Here is a 13,519-nt window from a genome sequence, read left to right as displayed (position 1 = left end):
AATGATGAAGAAGATGTTTGGAGGCTATTCACTGATGGAGCCTCCAACAGCGAAGGGTCCGGCGCAGGCCTCAAACTGGTGGACCCTGATAATCATGAATATACTTATGCTATTAGGTTGGACTTCAAGAGTACCAACAATGAGGCTGAGTATGAAGCCCTGCTGGCTGGTCTGCGCATTGCGCGCAAGTTTGGTGTTAAAAGGCTAGAGGCCCCATGTTGATTCTTACTTGGTAGCTGCTCAGGTCAACGGCCTATATGACGCCAAGGAGAACACAATGCCTCTATATCTAGAGCAGGCAAAAAAGTTCGTTGAGCAGTTTGACTTCTTCAAAATCATACACATCTCGCGCAGCGAAAACAAGTCCGCTGACTCGTTGAGTAAGATGGCATCAACTAATTTTGATCACTTGGCAAAGATGTCAGGGTGGAAGTGATGAGCAACTCGTCAGTACAAACGCAATCGGTCCTTGTAATTCATACAACCCTTCATCCTGGATAACTCCAATAATGGAATTCATGAAGGAGGGGACGTTACGGATGATCGCGCACAGGCGAGAAAGATAAGACACAAGGCGCAGAACTATGAACTACTTGATGGTACATTATATCGGCGCTCTTATCTTGGACCGCTCATGAAATGCCTGGATGCTGAAGAAGCAAGCTATGTGATTAGGGAGATTCATGAAGGAATCTGTGGAATACACGCTGGTCCGCGCATGGTGGTTGCCAAGGCAATGAGCTTAGGCTACTATTGGCCAGGCATGTACTTGGATGCGCTAAAAGAAATCCAAAAATGCAAGGCATGTCAGAGCTACGCGCCAAACACCATGCGTCCAAAGAACAACTTGATTCCAGTGACCTCCGCATGGCCTTTCCACAAATGGGCCATTGATATTGTGGGGCCCCTGCCGCAAGCGCAAAGGGCGAGTGAAATTTTTGGTAGTGGCGATAGACTATTTCACAAAATGGGTTGAGGCCAAGCCACTATCAAAAATCACAGCTGAGGCGATGAAGCAATTTATCTGGAGCCACATCATTTGCCGTTTTGGCCTTCCTATGGAAATTGTGAGCGACAATGGCAAACAATTCACTGACAGGAAGATATCAAGCTGGCTCAAAGAATTGCACATCAACCAAATCTTCACGTCCGTCTACCACCCTCAGGGGAATGGCCAAGTGGAGCGCGCGAATCAAAGTTTGCTAAATGGGCTGAAGAAAAGGTTGGAGGGAGAATCCCATTCTTGGGTCGAAGAGTTACCTAATGTCCTGATAGGTTAGGCTGAACGGGGATTCGCCATTGCTAGTTTTACCTAATGTCCTGTGGGCGCACAGGACATTAAGCAAAACTAGCAATGGCGAATCCCCGTTCAGCCTAACCTATGGGACAGAGGCTATGATCCCAGCAGAAATTGGATGCCCATCCCATAGGGTACTCATGATGAGCAAAACTGATAACGAGCGCGAAAGAAGATTGGACCTTAACTTGCTTGAAGGGCGCAGAGAAGCGGCTATCATTAATGAAGCCAGATACAAGAAAAAGCTGGAAAAATATTATAATCAGCGCGTTAAAGAGTGCCACTTCAAGAAAAATGATTTTGTCCTTCGAAACAATGAAGCTAGTCGCGCAATACCCCTAGGAAAAATGTCCCCCAATTGGGAGGGACCTTATCAAATTTCAGAAGATTTGGGGAAAGGCGCGTACACTTTAAAAGATTTGAATGGAAAAAAAGATACCGCGCGCGTGGAACGCGGCACAACTTAGAAAATGCTTCATGTAAAAAGTTCAAATATGTAATCAAGGCTTTTAAGCCATCATGAATGATGATTCGCGCTATCTTTCAATATTTGTCGCGCTATCTTTCAATATTTGTTCTATTACCTTTGCATACATGTTTCACACTTCCTTTATTAATTTGGAACAATATGACAACACTATATTGACTTCAAAGCAAAATAAAGCGAAGTAAAACATACATGCGCGAGCCTTAGCTCAAACGCGTTAACGAGTCTTAACTCTAAAACGCCAGGGCCTTAGCCCAAACTTACGAGCCTTAGCTCAAACACGTTAATGAGTCTTAACTCTAAAAACGTCAGGGCCTTAGCCCAAAACAAAGAGCCTTAGCTCAAAACACTCACAAACATCCATCTTACATCCCGCGCAGCCTGATCATAAAAATCCTTAAACACAACTAAGGCAAAGTACATGCCATATCATGTTAAGGTCTCAGGTCGAGGTCGCGCGCGGAATCATAGTGGATATCTGAGTAACACACGCTGACATGTAATGGCTAAACTCATACTTCCATATAAATACCGCGCGACAACGACGCGCAAAAAAGAAATAATGAAAAGTTAGCGCGCATGTCAGCATGAGCAAGATACTGCGAAACCACAAACAAAATAGAACAGAGGTTAAGTGAATAATTTCCTTACAACCTTGTTCTTATTTTAACGTGCAAGCATATCTTATATCTACAAGCAAACATGAAGAGATGAATGGAAATGCGCAAGATGTGAAAAAGAGGAAAACAAGTTTCATTCCATTGGATTGAAATTTACAAGTATGATGAGTTACAAATTACAAGTATAAAAAATTAAATATGTAAAATTTGATGAAGGGCTTCTCAAGTCTCCACGTCGACGTCAGCCGCTTCATCACCCTCATCATCTCCCGCAGCATCTGGCGCGGTCTGTTCCTCATCTCCGAACTGACCATAGTCAAGTTCTTCCTCCTCATTGGAGTCTTCGATCACAACGGTGTCAGGAGCAGATTTTTTCTCCGCACCAGAACCGCTGGTAGGGCCAGCATCCCCCGCGCCACCATCATCGCCACCAGCCCTCTCACATTCATCGAGCAACTTCTTTAGTGCGCCGAGGTCAGGCTGGTCAGCAAGCGCAGCTATCTGCAAAATCATTAGAAAAGTATTGAGTACAAAACACTTGGAAAAATTAGTCAAGTAAAACTCATTAAGGTCAAGGTACCTGCATAAGGATGGGGATGGGAGTATTCATGTACTTTTCCCCCACCGCGGCCATGTCCGCGCAGGCCGCATCGCTCTTGTAAGGGTACTCGGATGGGTTCTTCCTCAACATGCCATATTCATACCCATCCGTAAACCCTTCAGCTCGGCCCACCAAGCGCGCGGCGGCATTGCAGTCCATCACAAGGGCCTGAAACTCGGCGGAATATTTCATCGCCAAAGCGCAGCGAGTTATGCCCTGTGACACCAGCCATTGGCGATCCTGCGCGAGGCCAGCAACAGACGTCTCGAGGACAGGAACCTGGGAGTTTAATAACTCAACAGTTTCCTTAGTCTTTTGTAGCTCCTCCTTATCAGACGCTGCTGCCGCCAAGATTTTTTCATTCTCCGCCTGCGCTAGCACCAAGTGCTTCCTGGCTGGACGCCGCCGTCGCCAAGGCCTCATCTCTATCGGCCTGCGCGGCCGCCAACTCCCTCTTCAGGCGCGCAACCTCGCTCTCCAGTGATGATTTTTCAGTGATACTCTGGACGATAGCTTGGTCACGCGCCTCAGCCTGCTGTTCCAAGACACGCACTCTACGCGCGTACTTGGCAACTTCGGCCTCCGCCAACTGCTGCTTCTCCCGCGCAGCTTGGAGCTCATGCCCGCGCTTAATATAGGCGGTGTTGGAACTTGCTCTATTTTCGCTGAGCTCCGCCTGGAGTTTCTCAGCTCGTGCGCGAGCATCAGAAAGGTTCCAGGCAGCCACCTTAGCCTCTTGCTGGGCTGCCACAAGAGCATCGCGTACTTTAATATAATCGCGATGAAGCTCTTGGGAGGCAGCAAAGAAAGCTGACCCAGCGAAAATGTGATCGTTGAGCAAGTCAGCGCGAGTGCGCTCCTCCTGATACCTCCTTTCAGTAGGAGGCACGGCATGAGCCCAGAAGTCCTCGCATACGCCCATGGATTGGAAGGAACTTTCTTCATTAATATTCCATCTAGGGCGATAAACGTGGTCACCTTCCTACAAAACACAAGAAATGTTCTAAGTCATAAAACATACTTATATGGAGGTACGCGCAGCGGAGCAACAAATTAAAACATACCTGCGGGGATGAAGCAGAGAAAGTCAGCGCCAGCCCCACCAGAAGTATGCGCTGCGAAGGCTTGTGGCATCGCAGGGCTGGCGCGGTCTCCCAAGGAGTCCTCAGCTTGAGCCCCCTCATCCTCCTCATCTTCTTGAATAGGCCTCTTCTCCTGCGACCTGGGGGGCTCCAAACCAGCCTCGCGGAGAGGGCTGCGGGTAGGAGGAGGCGAGGGAGGTTTCGACGCCGCCAGTTCGGCGCGCAAGACGGCTTCCTGCTCTTTTGTAACCCCAATAAGGGGAGAATCAGCACTAGCAGGAGCAGGACCAGAACCAGCGGCGCTGCCAACGGCGCCAGGAGTGTCGCTAGCAACTTGTACGCCAGCTACAACTCCTATGAACAAATCAACAAGGAAAAATGGTTTATGACTGAATCCAAAAGAAAAATAAAGAAGACAAGTGTGCAAAACATACCTTGGCGCAATTCTGTTCGCGCGGAGAACATCGCCATAAAATTCATTCTACCCTTTTCAGAGGGTAGAACAGGGGACTCCGAAGCAGCCCCCGGCGCAGCCTCAGCACCTTGTGGCGCCTGTGGCTCATCTGCAACCGTCGCCGGTTCTGCAAACATTCAAGGAGGAAAGGTTTAATAACAATTCAGCCAGATGAAGATAAATAAAGTATACCTGTTGCAGGCGCGGCACTGCTTCTCTCTTCAGCCGCGCGAAAGGAGGAGGCGACGCCACCATACCTCAAGTGGACAGGAGGTCTGCCCACTCTCACAGGCAGGGAAGCTAAAGAAACCTTTGTGGTAAACACCTGGGTTTCCTTAGGTCCTTTCGTTTGAGCATGGGGATGAGCGACAGGGGTGTCATCTTTCTTCTGTTTCTTACTGGCCCCTGCGCCAGATTTCCCCTTAGCTTTGCGCTTTAGTAGGGGCGCCTCCTCTTCCTCCTCCTCCTCTTCCGCGAGCTCTAGCTCGTAGTTTTCAAGCGCATCTACAAAAACAACCAACAGAACTGTTAATAAACTTGGGTATTCTAAAGGAATGAGCATAAGTGCGAAGGCTTACCAGGCGCGTCACTGTAAAGTCAAATTCCAGATCCACTGGGATGAACATGTCATCGAAGCGATCTGGGAAACCAACTTCCCCAGCGCCAAGCGCGACGGAGCCACCCTCCACTTGTTCATCATAAGCGGCAAGGACATAATCCTTGGTGACTGCGCAAAAAACAAATCAAGTGATATCAGCAAAAGAATTATGTTCGCGCAGAAAAAATAAATAAACCAATGAAATAAACTTACACAACCCGTCGACTTGGATAACGGGCTCAAGCGCGCTATCGGCCCAAAGCTTACTCATGCCGACCCCAACCAGCGCCTCCTCGCAAATTTTCTTCGCGGGGGATGGTTCGGAGGTCAGTTTCTTAACCCAGGCGCCAGTTGGGTTCTTGAGGACACCCTCATCCGCAGGCGCAGAAGAGATAGAGCGCATGGTCATACGGATGGGGATCACACCAGCCCTTATGTAAAAGAACCTCTCAGACCAGTCATGAAGGCTCTTGAATGAAACAGTGGAGCACTTCACCTTCTGACTGCGAGGAATGAAAGAGATCCAATTGTCCTGGATCTTGGGCTTGTAAAATATTGAAAGCGCCGAGGAGTGGGTTCCTCGCGCTGGGATTTGCACATGAACTCAAAGTGAGTCACGCGCACGAGTCCAAACGTATGGACTTGGGATATATGAATCCCATAGAACTTCAGCAGTGCACCCACAAACCTTGTCATCGGGAGACGAAGGTTGCAGTGGGTGAAAAAGTGGCTATATAGGGATATATAGCCGGCAGGCGGGTCCGCCGCCGTTTGCCCGGACCTAGGCAACATGCAGCCAAACAGGGTGGGAAAGCCCTGAGAGGCGATGAGGTTGTCGAGATCGGCCTGCTTCAATTTGCAGAGGATTTCATTCCACCTTTTGGTGGCCTTGGTCCTCCCTACTTCCTCCGATGTGGTCTCAACAACCCTCTTCCCTTTCCCCTTTTGCTTCAATGTCGACATCACCACAGACTTCACACGGCGTCTTCGAGAGGCAATAGAGGTGATTGAGGGGCTAGACGAGTCTGAACTATCAGACATACAACTGCACCAGCAGATAATCGAAAAATCGAAAAGATGAATATACTCAATTCAGAATATGAAAGGCAGAAAATAGAAAATTTGAAACAATGAAGATGAAGATAAAAATTTCCTAAGGGCCTGCTTTTATAGGCCCAGGAGAGAGAAATGTGGCAGCTGATCAGATTTCACGCGCCCCCACTCGCGGGTGCAAGCCAACGAGGGCGCGACACGTGTCCCTAACACTGTTGAGGGGACATAAAATCGTAACCGACCTGCCACGGAACAGAGACGCGCCCCCACTCGCAGGTGCTAACCAATGCGAGCGCGACACGTGTTCAGGACAGCTGTGTGAGGGGACATGAAAGGCAACTGTAGCACCTCGAGCACACGAAACGTCTGACACGTTTACGGCGCACGTCACCACCAACTAACCACGTGTTTGGACCCTTCGTTTTCAACCAAATGGATAGAACTTCGCGCAACGATGGAAGCAACCAGGAAAACGACAAAACCCCATTAAAAGACAAAAATCAGTAAGTCTAATATCCATCTTACCGCGCTCGCGCGAGATAAGACACACATTAGACTGGGGGGGCTTGAAGAGGTATGTACCCGCCTCAACACCGAGCAAGGCGGGTCAACCCACAAGATAAAGACATTATGAAGGCACAAAGCCAAAACCTATGCGCCATATGCCCAGGCACACATATGCTCGCGCATCACATATGCGCGCGGCGCATCAGCGCGCGGCGCATATCACATGCCCGTGTATATCGCATCTGCCCAGGCACACATATGCTCGCGCATCACATATGCGCGCAGCGCATCAGCGCGCGGCGCATATCACATGCTCGTGCATGTCACATCTGCGCATGAAATATCTGCGCGTGAGAATAAAGAGAAGACCCCGCGCATCCTCAGGGTGAGCGCATATCATACGTGCACATAATCAACCTCGTCCTTATCCAAATCAGGATTAGGGCAACCTTGATTGTGCACATCAGACAACCTTCCAGAAGGCATCTTTTTAAGGAGAAAGAATATGCTGATGTTGATAGCTGCCAAATGAAAGGTCGACAACTCAGCATGACACATGTGTTACCACGTGATTACAACCAACGAGGAAAGCGCCAGGTGTCCCAAAGGACATGTGGCGCAGTGCGATTGGAGGAAGCCAACGAGGTTGAGCCCAACCGGTGGTAACCCTAGCACTATAAATACAGCATCAACTCCACTTTGATGAGACATTCATACTCAATCATTAACAGTTACAAGCAGTGATAACACATTCAATCATATTGAATCACATTCACTCACAGTCAGTTACATACAAACAGACAGTCTCACAATCAAAAGGGTATTCAGCTATTCAGCAATACCCTGGAGATTCTCTGACACACATTATTATCTTCTCCACAAATATACTGATTCTCACGCCGGAGGGTTACCCCAAAGAGGACCCCTCTGTCCCTTTCTGAGGGGGTAAGTAACGGCGCTGTTCATTTTGTAGGTGGAAGAACACTGATCCAGAAGAACCATCGGTGAAATAGTATAATCACACCCGAGGAAAGTAGATCTGCTACCAGTGAGTAGATCCACGTTTCTTCAGTTGGTGTTTATTGCTTTCTTTTCTGTAACTTTACGAAACTTTGATCATAAGGCTCGTCGAGTCGTGTGATAAAGTGGTTGAAACTTGCTCATATAATTCATATATCAAAAGTTTTGATTCCGGTTTCCTCTTCTTTTTTTTTTTTTTTTTTGCATCATAGTTTCAAAAGGCCATGATTTTTCAGTATCAGTAAACTTCTAGGAGTAAATGATACGTTTCATCGTGCTTAACAAGCTTTATAGTTTAGACACAATGTACTTGCCTAATTTGCAATTAGTTGCATGTTTGTGAAGTGAATGGCAGGTTAGCTAGTTTGACCATCATACTCTGCATGTTCATTGTATTTAGTACTGCATTTTCAAAAACAATGCAAGAAAAACACTATAATTGCAAATAATAATTAACAAGGTAGCCAAAAGTTGTTCACTCTTGCATACTCAATTATTTTCCTTTCTTAACCCAGATGAATTAAGTTTTTTTAAGGAGGTACAGCATTGTATGCAATTATGCATCCACCAATATTCAGTCTCATTAAGGATTACCAACCACACTTTTAATTTATCTTTTTCTTTTTGTCTATTTATTGAACTCCGTCAGTAATCACCAAACGGATTATGTCTGTATGTGATACTCATTTGTGAATTAGTGGTATAGATTTGAAAATTAAACCACTTTTACTTTAATATATCTATGTACAAAAATCTTGAGTCACAAGTCACAACAATAAAGGAATAAGAAATGGGAATCTTTAAATCACAAAAGTTTTGTAGAACTGGTAATCTATCAGCTTTTACTTCAGGTTTGAAGAGTAGAAATTCTCAAGCTTTATGTTAAATACAAGTCGGGATGTGTAGAGTACAAATGATCGCTGCAATCGATTTCATTGCTTAGCATTTCTAGTTGTGTCTCATTTGGCCTGGGCTTCTGTTGGTATAAGACACACATAAAAGACATATACAAAGCCAACACTAAATTTATGCCTTGAAACTGGTGAATCTATGTGCAACTTAAAATTGGCACTTTTGACCCTGAAAGAAGCACATGTCTTTCACATGTCATCTTATAACTGGCCTTTTGGAATTTGGATACATCTAGACAAGACTAATAAAATAGAAGTGGTATTTAAAGTACAGTTATGCTATAAGATTAATTTTAACCTAAAACCATGATTGTTTGTGGTTATGAAGTCCACAGGATCTTTCTTTCATGACAAGAGCATCACACTAGGAAACCTCTTGGGTGTTTCAAGTATTGTAGAACTTTCTAGAAGATCTTTAGGAAGCAGAAGAAGAGTCGTCTCCGAAACCATAACTTTGGGACACGCTAGAAGATTAAACACCAAATCAAAAACTTGGTGTTTCAAGTTTTGTTTGTGTCCAAGAGATAACATTGATGTTGATATAGCTAGAAACAACACAGTTTCTCTTGGACGGTTTCTTGAAGTGGAAAGAAGAGCAGCTCATGAGCACAGGCGAGATCAACATGGTCCAATGATTTATGGACCTGATGAGCTAGCCCTTTCTCAACCTTTTGGGGAGTTACCCAATTCATTGTTTGTAGATGGGCGAATTGCACCACCAGCCCAATCGAGCCCCGGGTCAAGTTCAGATTCCAATGGAAGGAAAGAGGGTAGAAGATTGAAAACACCATGTTTTTGAGAACTTGAAATGTTGGGTTCTTTTCCATGAACTTGACATATATTTGTTATTCGTAACAATGTTTGTTGTGTAGATGCATGTGAGTGTTTAAACTTTAAACAACCAAGAGTTTGTTTTCTTAGTTTAGATGATCATAGTTTATATAATTTTTTAAAAAAACTTATGCTCGTGATTTGGTTTAGTATAAATGTTTTGTGATTATGGTTTAGATGTAACATAACATAATATAACATAAGAACAGGGTTGAAGTTGACCAAGAAGTTGACCAAGGTTAAGAGAATGTAGTTAATGGTAGTTGATGAAACTTTAACGGTAGCATCCAAAAGTGTAAAGGAACCTTTATGAATGTTTGTTTGATGTGTTGTTTGATTCCTAAGTCCTGTCACCTGTGAAATCTTTCCGGGGAAACATTGACCATGTTAGATATATGGTGGTCCCTCCATTTTTAATAAAATTTATTACATATATTTTAATAATCTTTATTGATAAACCATGCTATAAAATAGTATTCAGCTAAGATTTAATAGTTTACTGCAATTAGTAGCTTCACATAAAAACACATGTAAAAGAAAGGTGGGCATATCGATAGGGGATAACTTTTTTTTTTTTGAAAGATCATCTCAAGAGCCTCAGCAATAAGAAGGGAAAAAAACACCAAAAACATATCTATTAAGCTGACACATTTTAAAAATACCATTATTTTAACACACCTAAAATCTACCCAATAAATAATCCTAAAAACACTCAAAAACATTGTCACGTCATCACCATCTTTTATATATTACATAATTCATTTTTTTTATTCACTACCCAAACTTCACACTCGGCCCCACCACATGCACACACCACCCTTTTTTTCTAGTTTTTGTCCAATAACATTTTTGAAGAATGAATACTAAGAATAGCTCCCATAACAGACAAAAACTAATGACGTATAGACACCAAAAAAACAAACTTCAAAACATGTTATTGTGGATGCTCTAAGAGATTGTCTTTGTTTATATGTAATTCTTTTCTCTGTAAGTTAATGGATGTCTTTAATTTTGTCTCTAGGATATGTTTTCAAATAACAAAATAGTATTACAAATGTATTTACAGATAAATTGGTTAAAACTATTTTACAATCTAGTTATTTAATCTACCCTTGCAAATCAATAATTACAAAAATGTAGATAAATTCTCTTAATTCTTAAAATCAGAAATTCTTAAAGCAAATGACCTTATCCTTTGGCTTCAATGAACTCCTTCAAATTTTGCCATATTCCTTTGTCATAGGGATTTCTAAACCGTGTTGTTGTTCCTGTTTCTGGATGTCAAATGTTAATAACATTATGTTATTCAGTAAACCGTCTCATAAGAACCGGCGACGTACATTATGATATCATGATCAAATAAAGTGTTTTCAAAATTCAAAACTAAACGAATTCTCTCTCTCTCTCATAAATAGCAACATCTCTCTATTTGTATTAATCACCTATAAAGTTCAAACTAGTCAGCTAGTATCACTCATATTAGCATATTTGACTAAAAAGTCAAAAGTGTCAATTTTCTTTGTTATAATATATGAAGGCACATTATCCACAATTACCTAACTGAGGATGTATGACATACTGGAACTCTAGATATTGCTTCCAGTGCAACTGCAAAAACACAAATCCATGCACTAAATCCATGCAATAACCAATAACCAGAAATACATCAATTAGATTAAAAGATCTTACCCACTCATCTGTTCTGATATTAAAACACACACAGTATATATGCCATGCCAGAAACGCCGCCTAATAAAATCAGAATATAATTATCTGATATGTAAAAAAGTTATAAAAAAAAGAAGAAAAAAACACAAATAAAAGTGCGGTTCTAAGCAGGTACGCACCTGCCATAATACTTGCAGAATGGAAAATATCATTGTGCTAGTAGCTAATGTTACGGTCCAACCAACCTTTTGTCCATCACCATCAAGTGTTTGGGATGTTGTTACGACTAGATGTAAGATGGATATATTATAAATCTTTCAAAAATGAAAATGAAATTTATTTAAAATAGGCGAAGCTTACTTTGAGATGCACCCAAAATGTAACACGCCTCCGCTGTTATGAATCCAGCTAGAAGAACTATGAAAAGGAGATGATTATTCTGACCTGCACTAAAAAAACAACAGTAACATCTAATCATTTAAAACCAATCCTAACGTTACAAATCGGGACAAATGAAACAAACATTTTTAAAGTTGTTACCTATGCAATTCCCAAAAGCAGGACAATGGTGGTCAAATCCCTTAACATATGCATGACAGTGCTTACAATATCTTACCCTTTGGAGTAAAAGTGAACTCTGTTATAAGTTATAACATAAAAATTAAGTACCTAAAAAACAAAGAAAGATAATACAAATGTGACAAGGGAGTATAATAGAGACCTCAACAAACGGGGATCCCTCATAAATGTCAGAAGTTGGAAGCTCGGATTCCTGCACGAAAAAAAAAGATCATCATGCATGATTATAAATGATTATTACCTTTAATGGGAATACTTTGAGTGATTGTAATTTGTAACCTCTGGATAAGTTTCCGTGTTGGAGATAGGTTCATAATTAACAAAACCGGGATCACCTGAGATGATCCTGCCACCAAAAACACTCTCATTAGGATTATCAAACCAAATCTTACTTTATAAGAACAACTATTGATAAAGGTCTAACACGCGAACAGACCTGTATAGGCCGATTAGTAGAATAATGATCTCCGCATTGAAGATGGTGTCCAATAGCAATGAAGTAGCTGTAAAACAATGATTAGTTTGCTTTATTAGCATTAAAGGCAAGATAAGCACAAAATAACTCATACTGGAATTTATTAGTTTCCAAATAAACAAAGAAAAATAAAAATTAAAGATATTTCCCAAGTCCAAAGGTAAAATGAAGTTAGGTTCTTTTGATAGCATTATCATTGTTCTCTAAATCATGATATAACTGCCTCTTGTAACACACAATCTTATCTTACTCTACTAATAAACAAAAATAATGATGATGATGTGTCACAACCAAATTAAATCCTAATTTCTAATCTCTATTCTTCTTAATTCATGCTATCCATGGGTTATGGCTTGAAATTTGAAATCATTTTGGCTATTGGTTATAAAATAGTCAATTTATCATTCTAATATTTCATTTCATTCATACTAGTTTTCAGTGGGTCATGGGCCAAAACAATTTTGACAATTGGGTTATAAAATAGTCACGAAATTGAAAGTAAAATATTGATTGAAGATCAAACAAGTAGAAATATGAAAATCAAGTAGAAAATAATAAAGAACATTATTTTGCTAAGGTTGTTTTGTTCCTTCGATGTCCAGTTTTTTCTGATGAGCATTATATGTTACATTATTCCGGGTAACAGCAGACATGGTCTAAATTTGTTTATATTGGATGACGATTTGAATACTTGTGATAAAAAACAAATGCTGTATATAAAGAGATTTTATCAAATTTATAAATTTGAGATTCCAGACTTCTTATTGTTTGTACAATATATATTATTTCTTTTTTACCTTTAATTTTGTTCATTTATTTCAAATAGCAAACCTTATTTTTTATCATTAACAAATCCCGTGTAATACACGGGTTCAAAAGCTAGTATGATCATACATAAAAAAGCTCACTTGTAATATCTCCTAATTTAGAAACTAGAATCCTCTTCTGTCAGAATATGAGAGTCCAGATAACTGAAATCAAGAGGTTACCTTGACGAATTACAACTACATACACGCTCCAAACGAATAATATATTCATAAACACAAACGCAGGAGCTGATCCACGCACTCCGAACAACTTCTTGCATCTTCTCCCAATGACCGTCAAACCTAGCAACACAATAACTGAACAAAACAACTTCAAATCAAAAGCAAGTGTATATATCAATATCAAATGCATAGGTGTGAATAGAATAGAATAGAATAGAATACCTGAGAGAAAGAGGAGTGTTATGATGTTGAAGGAGTGGAAGAAGGAAGATAATAAGTAGAGGGCAAAGTGTGCGAAGCAAACACAGAGGAAGGACACCGTGCTCCGACTGATTGACCGCCATGGA

General features: G+C 41.8%; 2 protein-coding genes across 2 annotated transcripts; one reads left to right on the top strand and one right to left on the bottom strand.

Moving 5' to 3' along the window:
* Nucleotides 1-8,952: 8,952 nt before the first annotated feature.
* On the top strand, nt 8,953-9,429 carry LOC143607579 (uncharacterized protein At3g17950-like). Its single transcript, XM_077082973.1, has one exon. The coding sequence runs from the start codon at nt 8,953-8,955 to the stop codon at nt 9,427-9,429; it is 477 nt and encodes a 158-aa protein (XP_076939088.1).
* Nucleotides 9,430-10,649: 1,220 nt separating this feature from the next.
* LOC143607577 (uncharacterized) lies at nt 10,650-12,275 on the bottom strand. Its single transcript, XM_077082972.1, has 9 exons — nt 12,145-12,275; nt 11,988-12,054; nt 11,851-11,901; nt 11,670-11,766; nt 11,490-11,573; nt 11,309-11,415; nt 11,118-11,210; nt 11,018-11,069; nt 10,650-10,735 (listed from the first exon to the last, which is right to left on the bottom strand). Exons 1-9 carry the CDS (start codon nt 12,273-12,275, stop codon nt 10,650-10,652), a joined length of 768 nt encoding a protein of 255 aa, XP_076939087.1.
* Nucleotides 12,276-13,519: the final 1,244 nt, after the last annotated feature.

Source organism: Bidens hawaiensis, unplaced genomic scaffold (genome assembly GCF_021521415.1).
Source record: "Bidens hawaiensis isolate Kalapana, Puna unplaced genomic scaffold, B.hawaiensis_p1.1 tig00083748_1, whole genome shotgun sequence".
NCBI classification, from domain to species: Eukaryota; Viridiplantae; Streptophyta; class Magnoliopsida; order Asterales; family Asteraceae; genus Bidens; species Bidens hawaiensis.
This window is presented reverse-complemented; position numbering and strand designations above follow the sequence as displayed.

Bases quoted from the DNA above. Each gene is read 5' to 3' on its own strand.
- LOC143607579 (XM_077082973.1), top strand. From the start codon at position 8,953: ATGAAGTCCACAGGATCTTTCTTTCATGACAAGAGCATCACACTAGGA.
- LOC143607577 (XM_077082972.1), bottom strand. From the start codon at position 12,275: ATGAGTTATTTTGTGCTTATCTTGCCTTTAATGCTAATAAAGCAAACT. The intron at 12,055-12,144 runs GTCTGTTCGCGT...TTTTGGTGGCAG, and splicing joins CTACTAATCGGCCTATACAG to GATCATCTCAGGTGATCCCG. The intron at 10,736-11,017 runs GTAATTGTGGAT...TTTGACATCCAG, and splicing joins TGTCATACATCCTCAGTTAG to AAACAGGAACAACAACACGG.